The sequence below is a fragment of the Corylus avellana genome, chromosome ca2, assembly GCF_901000735.1.
Source record: "Corylus avellana chromosome ca2, CavTom2PMs-1.0".
NCBI lineage: Eukaryota > Viridiplantae > Streptophyta > Magnoliopsida > Fagales > Betulaceae > Corylus > Corylus avellana.
The window spans coordinates 1,970,942-1,990,770 of record NC_081542.1 but is presented as its reverse complement, the minus strand read 5'-3'; the positions used below and the strand labels follow the sequence as shown (position 1 = coordinate 1,990,770).

The 19,829-nt window shown below is 38.5% G+C and overlaps 2 protein-coding genes across 2 annotated transcripts; one reads left to right on the top strand and one right to left on the bottom strand.

The window, feature by feature from the left end:
* The first annotated feature begins 1,597 nt into the window (after positions 1 to 1,597).
* On the top strand, positions 1,598 to 6,240 carry LOC132171165 (probable LRR receptor-like serine/threonine-protein kinase At4g36180). Its single transcript, XM_059582407.1, has one exon. It carries the CDS (start codon positions 1,926 to 1,928, stop codon positions 5,328 to 5,330), a length of 3,405 nt encoding a protein of 1,134 aa, XP_059438390.1. The 5' UTR covers positions 1,598 to 1,925; the 3' UTR covers positions 5,331 to 6,240.
* Positions 6,241 to 8,818: 2,578 nt separating this feature from the next.
* On the bottom strand, positions 8,819 to 10,758 carry LOC132170566 (V-type proton ATPase 16 kDa proteolipid subunit). Its single transcript, XM_059581587.1, has 3 exons — positions 10,581 to 10,758; positions 10,221 to 10,506; positions 8,819 to 9,270 (listed from the first exon to the last, which is right to left on the bottom strand). The coding sequence occupies exons 1-3, from the start codon at positions 10,657 to 10,659 to the stop codon at positions 9,138 to 9,140; spliced, it is 498 nt and encodes a 165-aa protein (XP_059437570.1). The 5' UTR covers positions 10,660 to 10,758; the 3' UTR covers positions 8,819 to 9,137.
* Positions 10,759 to 19,829: the final 9,071 nt, after the last annotated feature.

Sequence of the window (19,829 nt, the reverse complement as noted above, 5' to 3'; positions counted from 1 at the left end):
TCCGAATTACCCGGGGAAAAAAGAGTCATAAAATAGTCATAAGAAATTTACTCCTGCATTAAACTCTAATACATCACAACTAATAACCAGCACACTATGCCAGCAATGTTCCCGCATGACCCCATTAAGATGCAATTACCTGTACAAGTCTCATTCACTTGGAACAAATAAACGAATAAATGCAAAATTTGAATTGGGATATGTCACAATTAAATTGACCAAATCGTGCATAATTTGGACAGCCCCATAGAAAGGGAACTGTAAGAGCTACAATACAACTAACAATTTTTTACACGAATTTAACAAAAAATTAACGGGCTAGAATTGATGGATCATACCCATTTAATTAAATGGGTCAAGTTAGAATCGATTTATATAACCTTATATCTATAACTCAACACAACTCGAACCCAATACTCGAACTCAACACACTTAGTCGGAGTAGATGGGTCCCATAATCTCATTCTTTGTGGGGCTGGTGAATTGCACTAAAGGGAGTGACTTGACAATTAATTAGTTTGCATTTGACAATGCCTTAGGCAACACACAAGAATGAAAACAAGAATTAAGACACTCCATGACAGCCTTAATGGCAACGCATGCAAGCTCATCCTCCGTTCTTATGAATAAACAAGCACTGACAATGCATTATAATGGTAGGGTTGTAATAAGAAAGAAGAATGAGAAAGAATTTGACATGTTATTATAGCCATAGTATGCGTGTCGTATGTTCCAATCATTGTTCTTGTGCAAAAAGGGGGGGCCTTTTTTTAGTTTGCCCAGTGAATGGACACCTAAAGTTGTGATTTAGAGAGCTCAATAGTGCAAGTACATCTCCCTCTTAACAAAAAACTTATTCAAATGTGTCAGAAATTACCGCCAATTGGTACCCAAAAATGGGCCATACTAAGCATGATTCAAAAGGGCTTGAGACTTTTCTTTTTTTTTGAGTTAGTTTTGGCCCACCAGGTAGATTTTGATTAGCCACCTCCAGATAGTGGGTTGCTTTTTTCAAATGAACACCTCCGGATTTTAGCTCGTGCCCTTTCCCTTGACAAGCCAAGATTTCATCGAGATTAAAAGAATGTTTAATCACTCTTAACCTTTCCCCTCTTTACCTCCCCGCCTTTTCAAATGATATTTTGACCAATCAACCCAAAAACAAAAAAGAAAAGCTAAAAGGAACAAGATCTTCATCAGAGACAATGTAGTCAGAATAATCGGACGAAAGAATAAAGGTGGAAAAGATGAAATTGTCAAAGAAGAAGAAAAAGCATAGAGTATAGAATTGGTAACTATCCACTAAACCACCCCCTCTCAATTGAATCAATAATTTGGCTAGGATTTGAAATAAAATCCCCCTTTTGTTTATTATTTTTAATTCTAATGGGTCCAATTTCAACTAAAACCGAACCCCAAACGGAATTTCCTATATCCTCACCGATTAGGTTTAACAGTTGAGATTAAAATAAATAAACATAAAAGGTTAATCAATCAAGAACATAGCAAAGATAAAACATCACACACAAGGCTCAATGATTCAACCCATTTCATATCATATGAGGTTAAAAAGTGACCAGACCAGGCCCCACCCCATATGCCGCTTTCGAAAAGCGCTTCTTCAAAGGGTTTTGGGGGAGAGGGACAGAGTGAGAGAGAGAGAGATTTGTTTTTAGAGAATCTCTGTGGCTGTGCGCCAGTGAGTGTTTTGTGTGTGGGTCTCTGAACACCTAACGTAAACTCTCACAGGCGTAACGTATGGCGACCCCTCTGCCCTCCTCCTCCACCTTCTCAGACAGCTCACCCTGGCCATCTTTGCTAAAACACGCTCCTTGTGCGCACTCCCTTAACCTGCAGCCCCACCAATAGCTTTGTTGATTTTTAATCAATTGCTATTTTGCTTAACCACTTATACTTGTTATTCTATGGCCGTACCCATTGCTCTGTTTTTTGTTGTGGTGCTCTGCGCACCCTTGCTATCGTGCGCCCAGCGCGACGCCGAAACCCTAGCGGAAATCGAGGCCTTGACGTCTTTCAAGCTCAATCTCCACGATCCACTTGGAGTGCTCAGCGGCTGGGATACGTCAACGCCATCGGCTCCGTGCGACTGGCGCGGAGTCGACTGCGATAGCAACCGAGTCACAGAGCTACGCCTTCCTCGCCTCCAACTCGGTGGTCGACTCAGCGACCGACTGGCCGACCTGCGCATGTTGCGCAAGCTGAGCCTACGGTCAAACTTCTTCAATGGGACCATCCCTCGATCTCTCTCCAAATGCACGCTCCTACGCGCCGTTTTCCTGCAATACAACTCGCTCACCGGCACCCTCCCGCCGGAGATCGGGAACCTCACCGACCTTCAGATTCTCAACCTCGCGCAGAACCACCTCTCTGGCGAGATCTCCGGCGAGCTACCTCGGAGCCTCAAGTACCTCGATCTCTCGTCGAACGCCTTCTCCGGCGACATTCCGAGGAGCGTTGCGAACCTTACCCAGCTCCAGCTCATCAACCTCTCGTACAATCAGTTCTCCGGGCAGATTCCGGCGAGCTTTGGGGAGCTCCAAGAGCTTCAGTACCTCTGGCTTGATCACAACCTCTTGGAAGGAACAGTTCCCTCGGCGATTGCCAACTGCTCGTCGCTCGTGCACCTAAGCGCCGAGGGCAATTCCCTCGGCGGCGTGGTTCCGGCGGCGCTTGGGGCTCTACCGAAGCTTCAGGTGCTCTCGCTCTCACAGAACAACCTCTCCGGTTCGGTCCCCGCCTCGATGCTCTGCAACGTCTCGGTCTATGCGCCGTCACTTCGGATTGTCCAGCTAGGCTTTAATGGGTTCACGGATATAGTTAACCCCGAGATAGCAACGTGTTTTAGTGTGCTTCAGGTTCTAGATCTTCAACAAAATCAGATACACGGGGTGTTTCCCTCGTTGTTAACGCGTATACCCACGTTAACAATGGTGGATCTTTCCGATAACTTGTTCTCCGGCGTGATTCCAGCAGAGATTGGAAATCTCTCGAGGTTGGAGGAACTCAACGTGGCGAATAACTCGTTCAGCGGTGCGATTCCGATAGAGATCAAGCAATGTAGCTCACTGCGCCGTCTCGATTTCGAAGGAAACCATTTTGCGGGAACGATTCCCAATTTTCTCGGTGATATGAGGGGTTTGCAGCTGTTATCCCTGGGAGAAAACTCGTTTACCGGGTCGGTTCCGGTGAGTTTTCACTATCTTTCGGTGCTTGAGACCTTGAGCCTGAGAGCCAACAGGTTGAATGGGAGTCTTCCAGAGGAACTAATGGCATTGAGCAATTTGACCACAATGGACCTCAGCGGGAACGATTTTTCTGGTGAAATTCCTACGAGCATTGGGAATTTGAGTAGGCTAATGGTCCTGAATCTGAGCAGTAATGGTTTTTCCGGGAAGGTTCCGGCGAGCTTGGGAAATCTCTTCAGGTTAACCAGTCTCGATTTGAGCAAACAGAGACTCGTCGGTGAGTTACCGTTTGAACTCTCGGGTTTGCCGAATCTGCAAGTGATTGCTCTGCAAGAGAACTCTTTGTCTGGGGATGTTCCTGAAGGGTTTAGCAGTTTGATGGGTTTGCGTTATTTGAACCTCAGTTCCAATGCCTTTTCCGGTCACATTCCGGTAAACTACGGTTTTCTGCGGTCACTGGAGGTTCTCTCATTGTCCAATAATAAAGTTTCCGGCGTGATTCCACCGGAGCTCGGAAACTGTTCCAATGTCGAAGTTCTCGAGCTACGGTCGAACGCTTTGACGGGTCACATTTCGGCCGATCTCTCTCGGCTCTTGCGTTTGAGCGTGCTTGATTTGGGTATGAACAATTTGACAGGTGAAATCCCAGAGGAGATTTCTAAGTGCTCTTCGTTGACCACTTTGTTGCTGGATTCAAATCATCTTTCGGGTGGCATACCAGTCTCATTGGCTCAGCTATCCAATTTGAGTAGGCTGGACCTTTCTACAAACAACTTGAGTGGGGAAATTCCCTCCAACCTTACAATGATTTCTACCTTGGTTAGCTTCAATGTGTCAACGAATAATCTCGAAGGCGAGATCCCGGAACCGCTGGGTTCTCGGTTTGGCAATCCATCAGCGTTTGCGGGTAACCAATACCTATGTGGGAAGCCATTGAATAAAAATTGTGATAGTATGGTGGAGAGGAATAGAAGGAAGAGGCTGATTCTGTTGATTGTTGTGGCTGCTTGCGGGGCTTGCCTACTATCATTTTGTTGCTGCTTCTACATTTTCAGCCTTTTGAGGTGGCGCAAGAGGCTCAAAGAACGAGCGTCTGGGGAGAAGAAAAGGAGTCCGGGAAGAACAAGCTCGCGAGCAAGTGGGGGCCGTGGAAGTAGCACAGATAATGGGGGTCCGAAGCTTGTGATGTTCAACAACAAAATCACACTGGCGGAGACAATTGAGGCAACTAGGCAGTTCGATGAAGAGAATGTGCTGAGCAGGACACGGTATGGGTTGGTCTTCAAGGCCAGCTACAGCGATGGAATGGTGCTCTCAATCCGGAGACTCCCAGATGGGGCGCTGGACGAGAACATGTTCAGAAAAGAAGCGGAGTCTGTAGGCAAAGTTAAGCACCGAAACCTGACAGTTCTTCGCGGCTTCTACGCTGGGTCACCTGACTTGAGGCTCCTAATCTACGACTACATGCCCAATGGAAACCTCGCAAGCTTGCTCCAAGAAGCGTCTCACCAAGACGGCCATGTCCTCAACTGGCCAATGCGCCACCTCATCGCTCTTGGAATCGCCCGTGGCCTGGCCTTCCTACACAGTTCCTCCATGGTGCACGGTGATGTCAAGCCTCAGAGCGTTCTATTCGACGCCGATTTCGAAGCCCATTTGTCAGATTTCGGGCTAGACCGACTCACCGTGGCAACCCCAGCCGAAGCCTCCACTTCGACTTCTGTTGGGACTTTGGGCTACGTGTCCCCCGAGGCAATCCTAACAGGGGAAGCCACAAAAGAATCGGACGTCTACAGCTTCGGCATAGTCTTGCTGGAGCTCCTAACCGGGAAGCGGCCTGTAATGTTCACACAGCAGGACGAAGACATCGTCAAGTGGGTGAAGAAGCAATTGCAAAAGGGTCAAATCACGGAGCTATTGGAGCCTGGATTGCTTGAGCTTGACCCTGAATCATCAGAGTGGGAAGAGTTCTTGTTAGGAGTCAAAGTTGGGTTGCTATGCACAGCACCGGATCCCCTCGACCGACCCACCATGTCCGATATTGTCTTCATGCTGGAGGGCTGCCGAGTCGGACCCGATATTCCCTCCTCCGCCGATCCCACCTCCCAACCCTCCCCGGCATAACCCGAAACACTCCCTATTTCGGAAACGTTAACCTTTTTTAGTTTTTTTTTTTTTTAATTTCATATGTAACTGTAGCTGAATTTACGTTTTTGCCATTGTTTGCATTCCGATTGATGCCGGCTTGGGAGAAGGCGGGTTCCACAAGGAGTGAGGAAAGTTCAACGCTTTCAGTCAACGATTGTGACAGTCATGGGGCCCTCACGAGCCCCAATTCCCGCCAAAAAGGCCTGAAAGACTTTTTTCTCTCTGTGTTGGTCACGTGGCTTCAGGCCGAAGCCCCGGTTGTCATTATTGTGGGGTTGAGTTAAAAAAAGTAGCCGTTAATGTCGTGGGGTCCGAGGTACACACCCTTGCAAAAACTAGAACTACTGTTCTGTTCTATCCATAGCGCATTGGGCTTGGTAACCTTAGTGCACAGCTTCAAGGTGCTTTCGGTTTCTTTGGGCGACACGTGGGCTCCTCGTTTGCCGTCAGTTTTTTTTTTAATTTTTTATTGAGGCAGTGGAGGAAGAAGACAAGGAAGCCCAAATTACCAGGTCCCACTGGATCAGCAGGGAATGGGGAAGTCTCAGGGAGTTAAAAAAATGGTCGCCCACCAGCTCATACACTTTTGGAATCATTTTTGTGGGTCAGGGTCGTGTTTGGAATCAAGTCTATCTGATTTGGAATCTAATCTGTTTTTGTGAGTACTGAAGTAGTACGAATGGAGAAGTACCATATCTATGTTTGCCTTGCCCTCCAATTGGTTTCATTGTGGGTGGTGGAGATTAGTCTTTTGATCTTTTGTAAGTTTGTTAGATGCATTTCAATTGTGTTTATTAGGGATAAGATAAGTCTTACTTTCGTATCAGGCTTGCTTTTTTCGCTTGAAGCAATGATTGGTCCTACAAAGAACTTGATGTGTTTGTTAGTTCATAAATGACAAATGATTAAACACAAATTTTATCTTATCAATGTAGTTAGTTAGTAATTGATTTGTCAACCATATTCTTAAAGTGTCCGGAATATAGCAAGGTTTAGTGGACTCAACTAAAGGCCCATTGGCTTGAAGCATACCCGACCTCATCCGAAGAAGCTCATCAAGCAGCGCACACATAAGAACCTCTTTCTGTGCTTCAGCTCAAAACGGAAATGAGCTACATAAAGGAATCAAGATCCTCCCCCTCCGTCCGGTAAGGAAAGAAGGCCGACGAATCCAAAAGCAAATACAAATGAAATTAAATCACCGCATTCAACAAGTGATCCCTGCACCCGCGACACTTGCCTTACTCGCCTTACTTACCAACCAAGGATAGGTAATTGCAGTGCATGTACATTCTTTTTTCCAACTCACTATTTTACTTTTACTTAATTTATTATTTTCCTTAAATTGACTTCCACTAACTTAAGTATTAGAGGTGCTTTCATTGTGCAACTCTAATCTTTAGCCTATGTGTGCATAATCACCATATCAACACTCTTAATTGTTTCATTTATTATAAATTAACAAATCATTTTTTAAATAATTTGATAGTAAAGGTTATATTACGAACATTTTCCCTATATTCCAAGAACACTATATTCTCTTGTGATGTGCGAGAATAAAAAAAAGGGGGGGAAAAGAGCATGGGGAGGATAAAATACTCGAAGTGACATGAAGAAGTGGACAAATTATGTAAAATCTGAAACAGTGACCGTTAAGCATCTTTCGCCCATTTGTTTAACCTTTTTATTATGTTATTGAATTCTCGGTCAATGCAGCACGCCAAATGGTTCAATAATTGAATACAGATGCTGTCTACAAATTCAAACGTACAAAGTTTGTGCCCATATTATTTTATTTCAAGTGTTTTTCCAAATCTTATCTTACCATGCCCGTATTTTCTAGTCCTAACCCAACCAGAACTAGATACAACTTCAGTTACTTTTAAGTACTTTGACTTCGATGGAAGATGCTAATAATTTTCACTAGCAACCCGAGGAATTTTAAACTTTTATTTTGTGAATATTTTGTGTTGTTTGTTCATATTTTTATTTTGAAAAGATAAAACAAAAGAGAGAGGGGAACTGTTACCGAACAAAGCCCCTAAAACGGGCATATATTCAGTGGGGGCATCGGTAGAAGAATGCGACTAGCATAATGTCCTTTAGCTAGTGGGCCTTGGGTTGGGCCCACTAGACCTTAGAGAAGAGTTATCAAACAAAGCCCCTAAAACAAGCATTGATTTTTGTTTTCTTTATTTTTAATGCCGACATGACGCAATCTAGGCTATTATTTTGAATGAACGACCTGAATTGAAGAAATTGCATACACCTGCAATTCTAAGGAATTATAGCTCCTATACTTCTAAGTAATTGCTGGATCTCAATCTCCCGCAAAATTTGAGAGCCGACAGCATCAAAAGTTCAATTCCAAGGTTCCTTGCATCTTATTCTTGCCTAATATAGTCAACACCTCAGGCATCTCGCTTTAATGCGAAACCTCTCTTTATTCTAAGCCCAACACTATAGTTGTACAGTTGTACCGATAGTCGAAGCCTCCACGCATTCAGCCCCTGTAGTTGGATCTAGGCTTTGCTACTACTTTACACCTAAAACTCTTTGAAGACAGCCCAAAATCAGCCCATTCTGCCAAAACGAAAGGTTGGAGTCCATAAACCAAGGCTCCAGCTAAAGAGCTAAAACACACACAGCAGAGGCTATCCTCAATTCAGACCCATCTCAGTTTGTGAGCTACTTGAGTATTGAATGAAACTCACCGATAAAGAGGAAAGCATCCAATGAAACCAGTTTTGACATATTGCCTCAAGTTGGCTCGACGCACAAAATTAACAATAGAAAGGCACCAAGTCCTTCTCAACATTGTAGTTCGGCATGCTTCAGTCTTCACCCATCATTACACAGGCCTAGGCTTGAAGAAAGATATTGAAAACATCACATCTTAGCGCATTCCAAAATGTTTCATGTAAATCGTTATTCAAAACTAGAGGGATCAGAACTCCTAATTCCCAGTCCATATTACCTAATCATATTCTTTTGCATCAGCAATATAAGCTTGGAGGGAATTTGAGGCCTAGGCTTGAAGAAAGAAAGTGAAAACATCACATCTTCACTCAACATAGATTCTGATCTGTACCAGAAAACATAAGTTTGCAGACATTTGAGGTAACAACAAATTAGTTTTATCCGAGTAAACAAAGAAAAGGCAACCACCAAATAAGTTTGAAATTCCCCAATAAAGGAGGGATCAGTTCAGGATAGCTACATCATAATCTTCAGAATTTTAAAGACCACGCAACTAGTTCCCTTGTATCCTTGAGCTAGGCCAAACCTAGTATTGGGGCTCCATCAAGTAGACCTCTGCTAGCAGCAAATGGCTTACAATACAGCAAATCTCTCTCTCTCTCTCTCTCTCTCTCTCACACGCGCACACACACACACACACACAAAGTCAAGGACTACAACATTCTAGAAATAATGACTTTGAGTACCCACAGGCAGACATACAGTAAGTCAAGAACTACCAAGTTCCAGAGATCACTAATAATGATCAGAAATGTAAAATAAACACTTGAAAGGGTTGTGCTACAACAAAAGTTTTTAGACTAGCTTGAACTAACATCTTAAATACAGCAATAGGTAAGCAATAGCTTAGTGAGCTTTATTCCAAAGTAAACTCAGCCACAGATTAGCACAGGACCTCTTAATAATGTAATGGAAAGTCCAGATAGAAAATGAATAACTTGAAACAACACTGCACACATATGCATCACGAACCTGAAGTGACGGTTACAAAACTAACACCAGCTGCATGCAGGACACTTTCTTCTAATCTGCTCTGGATTGGCCAGCTCGGGAAGAAAGGATGATACCAACAATGAGGCCATACAAGGCCAAGGCCTCAGCAAAGATGAGAATGAGAATCATTCCAACAAAAAGCTTTGGCTGTTGTGCATTTGCTCTGCAGAAATACAATCATATTCTTACAAAGCACACACTTAAATAAGTCAAGTTAGAAAGTGTAAAGCTAGTAGTATCATCTCATATGAATGGTAAATGTAGAAAGCAGTTTACATGTATTCTAGGCCTTAAATAAATAAATAAAGGCATTCTGGCAACTTGGTAGTTGAAGAGTTTACAAGTTGCAGCCGACCACACATTTGCATTTATTGCAAAAAACAAACTGATATACATCTCCAACCAATGTTTGTCAAATATCATACCTCTCTTAAAGCACATAATGTAGCTCAAATCCCAACATTCACAAAAGCCTTCATTAACCTCTTCAGTTGATCACAACAGAATTAAGCTTCCAGCATCCTTACTCAAAAGTTTGACAAACCCAAAAGGTAGGACTCTTAATCTATGCTACAGCAATGAGTAGTTACAATGTCAGGTTTCAAGAATCTATCATTATCCCCTAAGAAATAGAACATGTCCATAGCGCGAGACCCAGATTAAGTTTTAGCAGCATATACCCTCCTATGACCTATCAACTAATAGAATAGCCTAAATATTGTTGAGAAGATAAACACCTAGAGAAGGCTCCAAGTGGCACTTCCTTAACTACTCAAGCCTCTCCATATTAAGTGAAAATAAGTCATTTTATGGCCAAGATTTAATATTATTGTATCTAACGATACAAATGATATCACCTGATAAATACCTTGACGCGACATTCAAACAATTTAAATAATGTGGCATCATCTAGGCCATTAGATACAATAATATTAAGTCCTACTAATTAAATAGCTACTCTCCATGAAATCGAGAGATCAATCACTCACTCTGGTGCCTAATATCATACTCAAACCACCACATTTTTAACCAATCACATTCACACATATTTACTTCAACACATGTATAGTCCAAGAAATATGATAAATAAATAAGTAAAGGGAGAGAGTGTACCTGACACCAGCATCGCCGACGATGCCGATAGCCATACCGGCGGAGAGGCCAGCGAGGCCACAAGCGAGGCCGGACGAGAGGTGAGCGTAGCCGTCAAAAAGGTAATACGACTTGGCCTTAGGGTTAATCCCCGTACTGATAATGACCGCGATGATCAAACCGTAGATACCTAACACTCCCGCCATCACAACCGGCACGATCGATTTCATCACGAGCTCCGGCCGCATCACGCCCATTGACGCCACACCCACGCCGCTCTTAGCAGTGCCATAAGCCGCTCCCATACCTAAACAAAAGCAAAATCACAAAAACGCGGTGGTTTTCTAGGGAAAGAAACGGAGAGTAAGGGTTTGGGCTTACAGGAGAAGACTAGGGCCGCCGCCGCGCCGAGGAAGCCAAAGAACGGAGCCGTTTCGTCGCCGCTGAATACGGAAGACATTTTTTCACCGATTGGATTGAGAGAGAGTTTGGGAAATTGATCGGAAATTGAGAGAGAGAGAAATACAGAGAGCGCGGGGGGTGGGGGGAGAGGGGGGGCCTTGAAGGAAGCTTCGGTGTGTCGCTATACGGGCCGTACAGTTTTCACGGTCGACGAATAGCAGCATGGTGACCACTGACTCAACGGGCTAAGTTGGGCCAAGGTTGGGCTCAGGCCCTTTCTCCTATGGAGTAGAGCTTGGCCCAGGCGAATTGACATAAGCTTTTTCTCCCTCATGCATCTTCAATGCAATTTGTTTGGAACATGATCATATATTCATCATTTGCTTCCAACTCTTTCACAATAAATAAAATTTAACACATAAAATATTTAATTGAAATAGAAAAAATATGAACTTGATCATTAAAATTAATATTTTAACACTATTAGGTAATGAACGCGCCCAATTAACCATCGAATCTATAAAATTCTTTTATCATAAAAAATGGGTTTCATAAAAAATTACATTGTGTTAAATTGACAATTATTCCAAAAGCTTAAGTTTATAAGAAATGATGAATTTAATCATTTAATTAAGAGTAATACTACATATCACACAAACATATTACAAATATTCAATAAAGCTGAAATGTTAAGATCTAGTAACTCAAATTTTTTCTTAATAAGTGAGGTCCAACACATAGAGTATATAATTGAAATAAGAGGTAATCAATGACGAAGACAAGTTTTTGCTATGATACAATAAGTAGTACACTTTCTTCATTTTTTTTTTCTTTATAATCCTCCAAAGGCAGCGCACTTCTTCTGAGAGTGCTCATTTGTAGCGCCTTTTCCACATCATAATTAAGGAAAATGCATGCATGTTTCTTAACAAATTAGCAATTAGACAATTCTTACTTTGTGTTCAACACTCTTTTTTGAGCTTTGGAGAAGTGGGTGGTGGGTTAGGATCTAAGCTTTCACCATGATGCACATAAGTACCGACGGCTTTTTCATCTTGATCATGCATGATCATCTTCAGTGTGATCTACTTAAAGAGTACAAAACGCCATAAAAATGGACACTAATTATGACCAGTTTGATGGACAGGATAAACGTGCGATGTGCGAATGCTTAACATCTAATACAATGTGATTAAACTTTGGATATAAAGTATTCACTGCAAGCCAAAAAAGTTAATGGGCTTAGCAATTTTTCTCATTGATTATGCTTGTCGAGGATTGTTATAATGAATTCTGGATGATTAATCTCTGGTAGATAATGGATTCACCTTGGTAAATACATAGATGTTGCAGGCATTGGCCATTGGCCACACGTTCATTTAGGATATGGTATGGGGCCACTCTCCAGAGAAATATGTGAAGGAAGCCCCTGGAAAGCATCAGTACTAGGAAATTATTACAGGGGGTATGTGGGCATTTGGTGGAGGTGCAGTTGTTCCATAATGCCTTTCAAAATCTCTTGCATTAATGACTCCATTTTCTATAGTACTTGAAATTGCCTATTCAACATAAAGGTTGCGGATCATTTTTAGATTTTAGGAAAGGTCCAAGTTTTTCTTGGAATTACCGAAACGTGTTGAGTAATATAGCTTTTATTGTAATTTCTTTTCAAACTCACATGACAATATATCTTAAGAGTGAAAAAAAATTAAGTAATTAATTGTTTAGTGGCCAATGAGATAAGCGTTATTGGTGTATCTAACCCCGCTCTACCCTAAGGCTCTCCGAGCCTAAACATAGCCAAATTACAACTAAAGTATTTCATTAACCGATGGCTCATATGGCTAGTCTACCAAAGAGTCTGGAAGGTTGTCAAATTGGATCAAGATCAACAAATTTGGGAGAATCGGTTCAATCAAGCCCAAGGTTAGTCCTAGTCCAGGGCTAGTGCATCTTGATGGAACACACCACAACTGATCTCCCCTCTCGATAGGTCAGACAACAACCTTCTCATGCTAGAAACTTCTTCCAATATTCGTAGAAGGAAATATTCACACTCATCGAAGGTGGTTTCCTAATTAACAAAATCTAGCTAAAGGCCTCAAAACCCTAGCGAAGGAAGGCAAAAACGACAAACTTTTATAAAGAGGGTAAGGTCTTTTTTCACAAGGTATGCAATTATTTCTTCAATCCTTCTCTTAGTTTGCTTTCATTCTTATTATATAATCGCGGGAGATGAGCCTGTCATTCTTTTGGTGAATCTCTCTCACTATTTACTCTGTTTTCATTCTTGTTTCTAGTGTCTACTGTACGGTCAATGTATCAACAGTCTTTCCATCACAGGTAAAAAAATAGAGAAATTCTTTTCCGAAGGGTAAAAGGAGACCGCCCCCATAGGCCATAGAGATGACTAGAAACCTTAACTTATACAAACACCATGTAGATCTCTATGATGGAGATAGAGCCATAGTTGGAACGAGGCAAATGGGTGATACACATGGATAACATATGGTGGCCAGCTCTATCCGCACTATATATCAGCAATTCGAGCACAATATGAATAACAGGAAGGCCAGGGTAGGGCACAGGCAGCATGGTTTGCCTTATACTAAAAATGATTGTACATGAGGAGGAGGCCTAGCTAATAGAAGTTTACTAGGAAAGTCCATTGACTTAGCTAGAAGCATCCATAAAGATATATGTAATGAAGAAAAGAAGCACATCTTTTTGACAAAGCAGCACAAAGAGCTAGGATTTCTCATTTCTTTCCACTGCAAAATCGTCTCAAGAACCCAAAGAGGCATGTCTGTGCAATACAAGCAAGAGAGGGATCTAAGTAGTCAATTTTAACGCGTTGTCATTGATTGAAGTTGGACCCACCACTGAGATCTTAGAATGATCTTATCAACACAGGGGGCAGAGTCGGAACCAACCCATTGGAAACACACCATCCATTTTGCAGGACCCCTCAGCTCACCTGTGACCATCATGGCATTCGCATATATTCCCCCTCGCTCCCCCATTCTTTCTCAATCAATGACCCATCTTCATCCCCCACATTTTATGCCTAGAGAGTTCCTGTTCAACTCAAACACCAATCCATCAATATTATATCTGCATTTTCTGTCCAAAGCTTGTGGAAATAACCAATTAAAATATGTCACATAAAAAGCATATGCCGACTCGTGCGGGTGAAATAAATACTTATGAGGGTTTTTTTTTTTTTTTTTGTAAATCTTTCTGGTGGAGTAACAACAAAAGTAGGTGTTAAAATATTAAATTTGTTATTTGCTATTAATTTAAGTTTTAGAGTAAGTGGTAATTTATCATGTTATCGTGGTAATTTCTAGGTCTTGAATTTGAATTCTAACTAAATATTTCATGTTTTGAGAGGAGTAGTTTAAGGTCGCACATGAGAAAAATATTTATGTAGCACTACACTTCTATCTTACTTTGCTTATGTAGCACGATCAATCGGTCCTTGGATCTAACTCCTCTTTAAAACAAAACAAAAAAAAAAAAAAAACAACAACTAACTAAATTCAATGGTTGATAGGTACTACCACATCAAGTCATCAACCTAGTGGAATGGAGTCCTGCTATTTGGTTGTCAAGAGTCAAACCAGTGTCTACCAAAGTTTGATATGACTTTATTAAAAAAAAAAAAAATCGTAAAAATCTCTCTCTCTTCCCCCATTTCGTATTTTTTTTGTTAGTTAAATTTTTATGAATTAATATTTAGTTTCTAATGCCTCAAAACTTGTTTTTTAATTCAAAACTAAAACTTAGGGATGAAAAATTAACCCTTTAGGGATGGTATCACACAAAAGAAATTTAATCATCCTAAATTTGGTGCTAATGTCTCAAATTTGGTGTTAATATCTCAAATTTAAATTCCCCTTTAATGTTTATCTTCTTTAATTAAAAAAAAAAAATTGTAAATGTCTGACGCTTGGCTACCTCATGACAGCTGTAAATCTCTACTCAATGGAATGAATAATGCTATATACTGTATCCTTATCTCACTCCTATTCCACTAGGCTGAGATAAGGATATAAAACATGTAATAGCTGATTGGCAATCAAACATTTGCAAAGTGTTATAAAAGTGTGATATAGAGCATTTCTCTTAATTAAATGATTACATTTAACATTTCCTATGATCAACTTAAACTTTTAAAATAAGTGGTGATTACCCGCCCGTCGTTCTTCCAATTATCAACCATTGTTATATTGCATTGATGTTTTGATACACCATGAGTACTAAAGTTCAACCCCCAATACTCTTCTTGTCCTATATCTTTCTCTTATAATGATTATTACAAGATGAAAACTCTTATTGCTACAAATATGCAACCATCTGAGAAATTTGGTTCAGTTTCAATCACTCCCCAACTTTTCAATTCTGATCATATATATAAATTAGCCACAGGAACGTCCACTCTAATTCACATGATGATCAATCATCACTTTATAGAATGAGAAAATTACAAGTATGTTAACCTTTTTCTCACCCCCTCCCACAAATGGGTCTAGAAATTTTTTTGCTTATAATCATAGACTCTTGAGTGAAATGTTAGGGGGTCTAGAAAGTATTATATATTATTCCATTTCAATGAGATGTTAGAATTAATACCTACAAGGGGCGCAATGATAGTTTATGTCCCTTGAAAGAAGCTTGTGATTCACACCTTACGATAAAGAGAGTGAAGTTGAAGAGTTGGGTAAAAAAATTAAAAAATTAAAAAAAAAAATCATTTGATTCAGCAAATTCATACTGATTTCTCATCACCAACCACCGTCAACCATAAATTAGAGTTCCTTAACTAACATAAGTTTCTAAAGGGTAAAGTGTTGTTCTTAGATTAAGAGAGAGAGAGGGACAATATGAGAGAAGGTTTGGAGGAGGGTCGATGTCAAAAGGGTTAAGATCCTGTAGGTCCCCGCAAGGATCTCCTTTTGCTGCTTACGCTAACCCTATTTGCACATTTTTCACTTTTTCTTTATTTTTTTCTTTTTCCCCACAATTTGATGGCTAAATGCCTCCTCTTTTAAAGCATTTAAAACACATCTTCTTAGCCCAAAAATGCAATTAAGAATCACTTTTTTTTTTCTTTTTTAATTTTTTATTTTTAACGAGTTATCTCTTTATTGATATAACAATCAAATGTGACAAAATATTGTGTATATTATCAAATATACAATTTGAAATCTTCGAGTAATTTTAAGTGGCCTACTTGTGTCCTACTAAGAATGATGTTGCTATTAAAATTAGTATTGGGTTTATAATTTATCATTATTGAATTTTAATCAAATGGTGGTTTTAATACCTACATCATTCTTAGTGGGACACAAATAGGCCACATAAAATTACTCTAAATCTTTAACACTCAAACATTATCTATGCCACACACAATAGCCTCTCAGGCTATTACAAGACAATATCAATAAAATGTCTTCATCAAATTTGTTGTTGATTTGGCATGTAAGAATCACTTGTTCTATGGACATAAATCAATTTAATAAATAAAATATTTTTTTGGTTTTACAATTTCAAAACGTGTAATTTAAAAAACACAATGTAAAAAACACACCATTTGTCTGTAATTTAAAAACATGTATTGTTTCATGTCAAACGAGATACTTTCTACGATTTTATTTAAAAATGCATCTCTTGCAAAATCCATGGGCAAACAGACTCTAAAATAGAAAAATCCAATCTAATTTTTTAGAAAACTTTTGTCCTTTTTACGTAACAATCAAAGTTGAAACACAAACAAACGTTCCTTTAAACAATGTCCTTAAAACATGCATTAACATGGTCCTAAATTAATTTAAAATTTTGTCAATGAGTGATCTAAAAAGATAAGCCAAGTTGTATTATCGAATACTCTTTTACTTGACATGTGTGTATATATATATATATATATATATATATATATATATAAAAGTAATAATTAAATATTTAATATTCCTTAACCTACACCCTTAATACAACCGTTAAAAAGACCCAATTATATATACAGTCTTGCTTGGTTCACCGCCCCAGCTTTGAGAGTGGGGGGTGGGGCCCAGTGGGGGCGTTGGTGGTGGGGACCACGGAGAGTCTCATGAGTTCAATGATGCGGTCCGCCGCATGATTGGAGACCACGGCCGACCATCACCGTCCTACGTGGAACTACATGTCCACATCAGTAGCCACAAAAGCTTGTGTACCTGTAAGTATTTTAAAAGTCCGCAACTCCCCACGACCTTTGTTCAATATTTCATGTGTACCCCTCGTCAGAGGGAAGACTGAAGAGGCTCCCTTCATTTAGAGCAAAATGAAAATCAACTATTTTATGCCTACATTACTATGTTATTTAAAAGAATAATATTAAAAAAATTATATCTTTATCCCATAATTATAAAATCAAAATATCATTTTTAATATTAATTATTTAAAATTTTAAATAATATAATATTATATACACTATTAAATACTTAAAATGTAATTGAACCATAAAATAATCCTAGCTTACTCATTTCAAGTCCTCGTCAGAGCTGGTTGGTATGCTAAATACCTCAACCGGTACCATATGAATCTGAGCTCCTACCATATGACCAACAGACCAAGGACCACCTGGTCTAACAAGCACCATTTGTCTTGTTGACTCTGGCTTTTTTTTTTTTTGTTTACCTGAAAAAGTTGGCCTGTTAGCAAGGATTTCTAGAACATTATGTCAATTTTAATCATTCATTTCAATCATTTTACCTTATAATCACGTGTAGTGGTGAATTATAGAGACGTAATTTTAGACTTTGTTTAATTAATATTCAAAGATAAAAAGTCTTAAACATCATAAACATCGATCCCTTATTTGTAAGTTATAAATTCACACAAGGAAACGATTCAATCCCAATTCCATGGATTTAATGGGAAAAAGAGTTGACAAAAGTGTAAACCTTGTCAAACTTAGAGAGAATCCAAATGAACAAGTAAAAAGTCATGACTTTGTTTGTTAAACTATTTTTTTCTTTCACACTTTTGTTTTGAGTTTTTAAAACAAAATCATAATTGAACACATAACCTAAAACACAAAATATTCAAAACGATTTTTACTTCTATCTCACATAAAATATTTTTCCAAACAAAAAACACCATCCCAAAAGGATTAACAAACATAGTCAATATATTTCTTATGTCCCCACACTCTAATCAGTCATATCTAAAAATAGAAGAGTGCTAAGCTTACAAACAAATTTTACAAAAAAAATTTTACAAACTGATGTGGCACAACATGATTAGGTTTTTGAACGTATCTTATATCCAATCATGTTGTGCCACATCAGTTTGTAAAAATTTTTCTGTAAAATTTGTTTGTAAGCATAGCATTCCTCTTAAAAATAGTGTTCATTTTGAAAAATTTATTAACATAATTTTAGTAATTTTTCTAAGTTACTTTTACTTTTATTTTTATTTGGTTTGTTTCCACATAAAATTTTGGTTTGAGAAACTTATATTTTTCTATTTGAAAGATAACGCATTAAAATTAATATTACCTAAAAAAAAATTGGAATTTTCTTAAAAATATGATTAATATGAAAGAATCTAATGTGTCAATAACCCATTTAATTAACAATTAGGTGTGTTAGCATAAGCATTTGATTAAAGAGTCATAATGGTTGTCGCATCGGTTTCCAAATGAAGTTGCACATTATGGGCAGGACAAGGTGATAAGGAGCTTTAAACCCATTAATTGTGAATTGTACCAAGAAACATCCAAACAAAAAGGAAAAGTTTATACTCAAAAAATAAAAAAACTCCATTTATTGAATGTCTTTGAATTTTTGTTTTTGATTTTCCTCTTTTCAGTACGAGGACCAAGTCTTGTCTTCTTGCTTCTCATAAGTGTTTAATGTCAGTCCTCCCTACTCGAGGGGCCTAGCCAATCTACAGTTGAATTGGGCCTTTGGAAAGTTACATTTCAACTACTATCTTTCTTAATGTCTTTTTATTTAAAACAAAAATGAAGAATATTAAGAAACAATTTAAAATATTTGCAAAACACTCAAAATTATTTTAACCTTTATATCATATATAAAAAAAAAAAAATTTCAAACAAAAAATAAAAAATATTTTCACTTCTTTCCTTACACCTATTTCTCCACACCCATGAACAATTTTTAAAATGTAATAAACTTTTTGTTAGATTTTAATCTAAGAATGATCTTAAAAGCCACCTATAAGTAAAAAGAAATAAGTGTAAAAAAAGTAGAAATATCCCAAAAAAAAAAAAAAAAAAAAAGAAGAAAAAAGTATGCAACAGTGCAATATAATGCCCACATTTAACTCATGTTTAGTGAGGGAGAGAAGATTGAAATTCAAATTTCAAATTTCAATCATTTTTTTTATGTGATTGTCTATTTGCCATGTCACTAAAAATTGGCCAAATGTGGGCATTATGCAATATAATGCCCACATTTGGCCTATATTTAGTGACAGAGAGAAGATTAAAATTTAAATTTCAAATTTCAATCATTCTTTTTAATTATGTGATTATTTATCTGCCACATCACTAAAAATTAGCCAAATATAAGCATTATATTGCACTAAGCATTTCTAAAAAAAAATAATTAAAAAAAAAAAAAAAAAAGGCGTCCATCTCAATCCCCAACAAGTTAAAGAGAAAATAAAAGGTAGATAATTTCTACCCAAATTTAGCTTTAATATGACACGTGCACCATGTTTTGAATCTAAAATCACTCGATGATTTGATTGATTTCGGATAAAAGTCAACAATATTCTCAAGCCACCCATGCGGCTTTAATTTAATGCGTGAAATTCTCTCTCTTTTTCTCTTTCTTTTTAATTTGAACACGATTATAAAATGAAACCTCATCACTTCATCCCTTGGTTTATAAACTTGGAGCATCTTAATTTTATCACGTTATTTAGCGCAGAAACGGAATTGGAATTCTTTAATTTTCTCATTAAAGTATGAATAAAGGGTCAATCTAAGCTCAAATTTTCAGGACTCCTTAACCTTTGGTTCCATTCCTGACTTGCTGGATGTCTAATATAAATTATCACCTCGATGCATTTAATTTGCTAAGTTTTGATATTTTCAAATTTATCTAATGACACGGATGTGTAATGTTAAGTTTACAACAACTCATCCCTTAAAAAATGAAGGACATTGTTGGAGTCATTACGAACAGTTGATTGATAATACAAAGACGATGCTGA

What these genes read in the sequence shown, in the direction of transcription:
- LOC132171165 (XM_059582407.1), top strand. Translation starts at nt 1,926, where the DNA reads ATGGCCGTACCCATTGCTCTGTTTTTTGTTGTGGTGCTCTGCGCACCC.
- LOC132170566 (XM_059581587.1), bottom strand. Translation starts at nt 10,659, where the DNA reads ATGTCTTCCGTATTCAGCGGCGACGAAACGGCTCCGTTCTTTGGCTTC. An exon ending in GGCGGCCCTAGTCTTCTCCT is followed by an intron (nt 10,507 to 10,580) that starts GTAAGCCCAAAC and finishes GCTTTTGTTTAG; the next exon opens with GTATGGGAGCGGCTTATGGC. An exon ending in GTCGGCGATGCTGGTGTCAG is followed by an intron (nt 9,271 to 10,220) that starts GTACACTCTCTC and finishes GTATTTCTGCAG; the next exon opens with AGCAAATGCACAACAGCCAA.